This window comes from Periplaneta americana, chromosome 1 (genome assembly GCF_040183065.1).
Source record: "Periplaneta americana isolate PAMFEO1 chromosome 1, P.americana_PAMFEO1_priV1, whole genome shotgun sequence".
NCBI lineage: Eukaryota > Metazoa > Arthropoda > Insecta > Blattodea > Blattidae > Periplaneta > Periplaneta americana.
The window spans coordinates 55302506-55309932 of record NC_091117.1 but is presented as its reverse complement, the minus strand read 5'-3'; the positions used below and the strand labels follow the sequence as shown (position 1 = coordinate 55309932).

At 34.1% G+C, this 7427-nt stretch overlaps 1 protein-coding gene across 2 annotated transcripts; it reads right to left on the bottom strand.

Annotated features, from left to right (window-relative positions):
• Positions 1-1429: 1429 nt before the first annotated feature.
• On the bottom strand, positions 1430-6942 carry LOC138696107 (uncharacterized). Of its 2 annotated transcripts, none has more exons than XM_069820654.1 (4): positions 6798-6942; positions 4311-4429; positions 2987-3047; positions 1430-1803 (listed from the first exon to the last, which is right to left on the bottom strand). In XM_069820654.1, exons 2-4 carry the CDS (start codon positions 4416-4418, stop codon positions 1655-1657), a joined length of 318 nt encoding a protein of 105 aa, XP_069676755.1. In that variant the 5' UTR covers positions 4419-4429; positions 6798-6942; the 3' UTR covers positions 1430-1654. The 2 variants fall into 2 exon arrangements, with proteins under 2 accessions (XP_069676755.1, XP_069676762.1); XM_069820661.1 differs by lacking the exon at positions 6798-6942 and adding an exon at positions 6604-6742.
• Positions 6943-7427: the final 485 nt, after the last annotated feature.

The window sequence follows — 7427 nt, the reverse complement described above, 5'->3', positions numbered from 1 at the left end:
TATAGACACACAAAAACACACTTCGTGTGTGATATCAGAAAGGTGTGTGACGTATCCATTTCCCATTGGCTGAGGAAGTGGATGGAAGGAAGTTAAAAATTATACGTTACGAGGCTGTCAAAAATTGCTTCTTTCCTTGTGACCACAATAGTCTACATAATTCTCGGTAATATACTATAACAATTACAATCCTGTATCCACACACAAACACACGCACGCGCAAATACAAGAATGACAATCTTCACCTCTTTCTTCAATCATCAGGGCCGCTGATTTCAGTCACTTAAAATACCAGCACCTGACCTGAGTTACAGTTCTGCATTTAAGAACTGTTAGGAAAGGAATAGAGGGAATTGTCAAGCAGAGAGTAACAAGTACAGTTTTTGGCAATAAATGAAATTATACTTTCTACTTAAAAACATTGACCGTAAATTTACTTCGAAGTTTCGACTCGAAGATACGTATTTATCATCTAAACGAGAATGACAGTAAATGCACTACATTATATTTCTGCTCTAGCACTTCATGCTACACGTTTTGGAGGCGAACAATAAACGAAATCGAGCTGTAGGATGTCCAAAAAAGATAAACATATTACATTTCTTGAAATCGGAATGAACAAGTTTTTATTCCCTGAAGCTAGTGATGACTTCATTTGTTTCCCATTCATTTTATAACACTTAATTATTTAAAATATGATAAAAGTATTAAATTAAAACTACGTAAGAGCTTATTTTATTTTACGACGCTTATCAACTGCTATGATTATCTAGCGTCTGAGTGGCATGAAGTTGTTAATGCCAGCGAAATGAATGCAGGGTCCAGCGCCGAAAGTTAACCAGCATTTGCTCTTAAAGGGTGATGGAAAACCTCGGAAAAAAACTCAACCAGGTAACTTGTCCCAACTAGGGTTTGAACCCGGCCCCACTCATTTCATTGTCAGAAGTGCTAATCTTTCCTCCACAATGGTGAATCACTATGTTAAAATAGATCTATTTATGAACGCTAATAAACCTTGATATGCACGTACGGCAGTTTCGGGGTCCATTTATTCCATCGTCAGCGTTTCGACTGTTGCTTGCTGTGTGAGACAGTAATCGAGAAGATACACAGGAAGCAACAATCGAAACGCTGACGATGGAGTAAATGGACTCCGAAACTGGCGTACGTGCATATCAAAGTATATTACATTTTATAACTATTTTAATACAGTGAGGTTTTTATAGGTCATTCGTTATCTCGTGAAACCAAATGGTTGCATGCGCCGTAGCAAATAGTAAGAACCTTATGGTGGGGGTAAGTGAGCTCGCTTGCCACGAATAGAAGCGTAGCAAGGGAGGAAGGCTTCTCAGTCCAATTTCTTCTTCCCCTGACGCGCAGGTTGGTTTAACGAGGTACAAAAAACGAATTCTGAAATAAGTTCTTAGTGTAAACGTAATAAAAATGTACTTTAATATTTAAAAAAGAAATCCAACAATATACAGAATATTCTGTTTCTTCTATCAAAAGTCACTTCCTCGTCACAGGGAGAATTCAAGGCTTTCTTGTAATTAATACTGCAAATTTATATCTATATATTTTTCTTTGGACAAATATCTGATGACTGCAGAACTCTCGGAAGTATAGACCAAGTAACTATGCAGACTATCTGTGTTTAGTGTACAGGCTTCACAGATTTCACACAAGTTCCTGGACAGAATTTCAATGTGCACCCCGGCATAGGGGTTGGTTCGCAGATCTCACCCGGAGGGCAGTAAACTCTGGCGCATGGGTTATTGCTGCAGTGGTCAGGATCAGTGTCGTCTGAAAAATAAAGATGTTTATTTATACCATATTCTCCATCAAATAGGAATTTGAAATAAAACAGATTCACAGTAATTTTATATTTAACTTTCTTTCCAAAATAAATAAACCATAAAAACTCTTTACAGCTGGTCTTCTGTGAGCTGACGCATTGTTGTGGAGGGAACATCAGCTACCTGCCTTGTTTTCAATGCTATGACCTTACACAATAAAATTCTCCTCCACTGCAGTTCCAATGCTTTCATTTTACGAGGAAACTTCGCATCATTCCGCCGCCGGCCGACTTCCTGCTCTCCCGACGGCAGCGTAGAAAGCCAGTTCTTCAAAACATCCCAACAGTTAGTTGCTTCTGAGAATTGTTAAATATCTTTATTTGCCGGTAGTAAAGCAACAAGTTCCCGCCGGAGCAAGCACGACACGCAGGAAAGTGTACGCCGGGGTTCCGCTGAAATTTAGTTTCCTCGTAAAATGAAAGCACTGTATTATAATAATTTCCAATAACAGCAACAGTAGTCGGGACAAATTCTTGATGGTTAACACCTGTGTCATCATAAAAAAAATTCTTGATTTCCTATTTTCTGAAAATATATTTTCTTCGCTCTAGATAATCATTAACCAACTTCGGCGCTTCCTCACATGGTCGAACTAAAGCCATGTTTCGTCGTCTATTACGATTAATTCCAGGGACTATGCGTTTCTTTGAATAAGTAGCTAGTCAAAGAGGGGCAATGACAATTGCAATTCCTACCAATACGTTTTTAATGTCCAATACCAAAGAAATGTTCAAGTTTGAGGTTGTAGTTTGCGTATTTTTAAGCTGCATATTTGTTTTATAAGATGGTGATACTATTTATGACTTTAATGGCAGAATTTGTTCTGAATTTTTAACAGAAGACTCGGAATATTTAAACACTTGATTTGAGGTTTTTGTAACACGGAAAAGGTACGTTCCTATCCAAAATGTTATCTACTCAGTCCCCTCTACAAGCCCCAGGAGTTTGTAATAGGAATTTAGATACACCCTAGCCTATATGCAGTATCTTGCCTCGACCTAACACGAGATGTGGTTCAGATCCTCACAGAGATCATAATAACTTAGTTAATGTAACAAATTCACGTAGCGTTATAACTGCACATTAGTACAATAGTCTGCTATTATTCACCTTCATTTACTCGTACTTACACTCTATGCAAACTCCGTCCTTACAGCAACCACTGCAGCATGTAGAAGGCGATGTTGGACACTGAAATATGAAACACACATTCATAAGCTGCGTTTATGGAATCACATTCTTCACATTACGTACTATCTGTACATGGCTTGTTTTGAAAATGTTTAAAGTGCATAGCTTAATTAATTATGTATTATTTTAGTTATTTATTTCTCATTAAATTTTACATTTATTTATTTTTTTGTTCATTTATTCACTCATTCACTAGTTTCTTTGTTTGTTTTATTATTTTTTGTTTATTTATTCACCCATTTATTTATTCATTCACTTATTTATCTATCTATGTATTTATGTATTTATATATTCATTTATTTACTCATTCACTTATTTATGTATTCATTCATCTATTTACTTATTATCTATTTAGTTATTCACTCATTCCTATGTTTCTTTGTTTATTTGTATATTTTTATTTATTTATTCATTTATCCCTTTATTTATTCATTCACTCATTCGTTTGTTTTCTTTCTTTATATATTTATATAAATATGTATGTACTTATCTATTTATCTATATATATATATTTATTTATTTATTTATTTATTTATTTATTTATTCATTCATTCACTCATTCGTATGTTTCTTTGTTTATTTATGCATTTTTATTTGTTTCTCTATATATTCATTCACTAATTCGTTTGTTTTTTGTTTGTTTGTTTGTTTGTTCATTTATTTATTTACTTATTTTAGTTACTTATTTATTTACTCATTCACTTACTTTCTTTGTACTTATTTCCGAAAAATTATTTTAAAAAACTTTCCTCTTAATCTGGCATTCTTTGTTGTTTAGTCAACTGTCCGGAGATAGGTCTGAACCTCACAAGTGATACTAACAAGTTACCATTTATGAGGCAACTGGCCAGAAGATAATGGAATGGGGTGGTCAGTTCCTTTTCCCCTCCATTGCATACATCGCCGATTAGCTACATATACACTAGTCAGACTTCAGATATATACAAACAATAAATTGTTCTTCCTCTGACAGATATCGGCAAGTGAGATGTACTGTCTGATAATAGATGCACATATCAGACAGAACCTCAATCAGAGGTAAATCTGGCATTAATATTTATTATTTATTATGGTCGATAATAATTTAACACAAAGAAATATGTTCAATAATGCAAGGATAAATCTCAGTCTCAATGCATTTCGTTCAATACAATCATCAACTGAAAACACTAATTAGCCTATACGTAACAAATTCTTTACATGCAAAATTGAAATCGTGCTGGTGATTTATTGGTCTAGATCTAGATGGAGCACCACACTCACCTTGTTTCCCGGGCTGTAACATAATGGTGTTGAAGCTGATACTGCGTTGGCTTCGAAAAGGACAACTACAGTCGCAACACAAGCCAACAGTAGTGAAATCTTCACCATTTTTGTTGTCACTGTGAACAAACGGTTAAAGTTAAGATAGTCATGGAATTACGTCATTGATCTATGCTCACGAGATGATTACTTAGGAGCAAGGTTTCTTTTTGTCATGGAATTAAACATTTTTATAATCTAAAGCTATACAATTTAAAATATCTACATCTCCACTACAACTGGAAAAAATGTTTAGGATTACAACAATAATGAGATGGATATTATGATAAACTGACAGGATCAAATATTGTTAAAGAAGCACAATTTTGTTCATTATTGCGAATTTTAATTGAATTTTAGTTTGCCAGTCGCTTTCATTTCATCATTTTCCCAATTAACTCTATACACCTGTCAACAACGTCTTGATTTTTTGTATAATACTCTTTAATTTACAACTGTGAAGTAAGGCACAGCACTAAATCTTATAGGAGCCAACTAGCGATCCTACCAGTAACAAACTGTGCTAAGTATGAAAACTACTGTATGTTGACAATATCATTTCCTTCTATAGATTTGTAAACTAGTTTGATTCTCGTTTATAATTGTAATACATTAATGTATACCCGTCAACTTTAGTTCATTGAATTTCAGTGGATTGGTTTGTTGGAGTCGATTAGTTTGGTGCTTCCATAAAGTTAGTTAGTTTGAATTGGTTTGGTTAGGTAAAATGCTTTTCCTTGAAAGAAAATAGTGCCCTTTAGTAGAGTTGATTCGGTTTCGTCAAGTTACTTCAATGGAGTTGGTTGATTTGGCTAGTTTAATAGTGGTTGGAAAGATTGACTTTTTTAGTAGGTTTGGTTGACTTGGAATGGTAGATTTGGTTAATTTAAATGTAGAGTTCCTGTATTTGGATTTTTAGTTAATTTTGTGAGGCGATTGTCTTAGTTTATTTGGTTCATATGATGCAGTTGGTTTGGTACACTTGATAGTTTATTGGTTTCGTTCCTTTGGTAGATTTGGTACTGTTGGTTTGGTTAGGTTGGTCGCTTTTTTAGATTTAGTAGTTTGTTAGATAGTTTCTTTAAAGTGGTAGATTTTATACAATTCGATTGGTTAGTATGGTTGCTTTGGTAGACTTAGTTGGTTTGCGTAGTTGGTAGATTTAGTATAATTTGTATTGTTAGTTTCATTGTTTTAGTAGATTTAATACAGTTGGTTGGTTTACATAGTTTTGCTACTAGACTTAGTGAATTTTATTGATTTGGTTGCTTTGATAGACTTGGATGGTTTGGGTAGTTGGTAGATTTGGTATAGTTTATATGGTTAGTTTAATTGATTTAATAGAGTTGGTTGGTTTCCCTAGTTTGGTTATCAGAATTAGTGAATTAGATTGATTTGGTTAGTTTGATTACTTTAGTAAATTTGTTGCAGTTGGTTGGTGTGATTATTTTGATTACTTTGGTATATCTGGTACAGTTAGTTTGGTAGATTTGGTACAGTTGGTTTGGTTAGTTTGTTTTATCTAGTAGACTTAGTATAGTTGGTTCGCTTAGTTTGGTTGGTTTAATAGAGTTGGTTGATTTGGGTAGTTGGTAGATTTATATAGATAGTTGGTTTGCTTAGTTTGGTTACTTTAGTAGATTTGGTATAGTTGATTGGTGTGGTTATTTTAATTGATTTGGCACAGTTGGTTGATTTGGTTAGTTTGGTAGATTTGGTACAGTTGATTTGGTTAGTTTGTTTTATCTGGTAAACTTGGTATAGTTGGTTCGGTTAGTTTGGTTGGTTTAGTAGATTTAGTAGAGTTGGTTGGTTTGGGTAGATGGTACATTTGGTATAGATAGTTGGTTTGGTTAGTTTGATTCCTTTGTTAGATTTGGTACAGTTGGTTGGTGTGGTTATTTTGAGTGTTTTGGTACATTTGGTACAATTGTTTGATTTGGTTAGTTTGGTAGATTTGGTGCAGTTAATTGATTAGTTTTTTTCGTAGATTTGGTACAATTTCTTGGTTCGATTAGTTTTGTTGCTTTGTCAGGTTTAGTTTGGTTATATGATTAGGCCTAATTTGTTCTTTACTAATCTATTAATGTGAAGCATCACAAACTTTTAAGATTGCGGTGACTTTAAGGTGTAATTCATTTCCAACATGCTAGAATAATTATTGTTGAGGATGATTGTTAATAACTTTGAATTTTGATGTTCACAAGAAATTACTGTTAAATTTTGAATAGATTCTCCCTATTTAAGAACGTACCATAACTTAGGAGCCTGTGGGTGAAGGAACTCACGGCCCTCAGGTAACCTTACATACATGGTGAGCTCGCTACAGCTCAAGAAGAGTGGAACGTATACATTGTTCCTCTAGAAACAACCTATGATTGATGAAATAATTAAGTGAATGAATAAGCGAGTGATGTTTGACTGTGAGTATAGTAGATATACTTGTACCTCTTTCTGGACGTCTGCGAGGACCTTATAGTACTGTGAGCAGTCGAGTGGGACGTGTGTTTATATGTTTACTACAAAGGCCCGCGCGACCTCCAAGCTCCGAGCGGGGAAGCACCAATTGCTTATGACAGCGCCGGTGCAAGTAGAACAGCAGTCCAACCGGTGCACGAGTGTAAGATCCGCAAGTATTTCGTGATACGAATTCCGAAAATTGAATCCCTTAAGACGTCATACAGACCTCATGTTACGCCAGCTTCCTAGAGTTCTTTAAACAAGAATAACTTGTAGTTGTGTAGTTCCTTCCTCTGAAATATAAGGAGATAACGCCAACATACAACCTTCAATGCAATATTATTGATATAACAAATATAAGAACTAATGAAATAAAACGATTAATATTCATATTCTCTTCAGCATAACCATCACTATATAAAATATCCGAAGAAGAAATAAAAAATACAAATCCTATAAACATTAAAGATATTCAATCAAACAAAAATGTTATAACAATATATCCTAAATTTAAACAATATCCCATCCAATAAAATAAACTATATCATTCAAAATAAAATAAAATCCCTCACAAAAAAATTGAAAAGTTCTAAAAATAAATAAATAATAAATCAAATA

Coding starts and splice junctions, on each gene's coding strand:
- LOC138696107 (XM_069820654.1), bottom strand. CDS start 4,418: ATGGTGAAGATTTCACTACTGTTGGCTTGTGTTGCGACTGTAGTTGTC. Junction 3,048..4,310: donor GTTACAGCCCGGGAAACAAG/GTGAGTGTGGTG, acceptor TTCATATTTCAG/TGTCCAACATCGCCTTCTAC. Junction 1,804..2,986: donor GGACGGAGTTTGCATAGAGT/GTAAGTACGAGT, acceptor TTTATTTTTCAG/ACGACACTGATCCTGACCAC.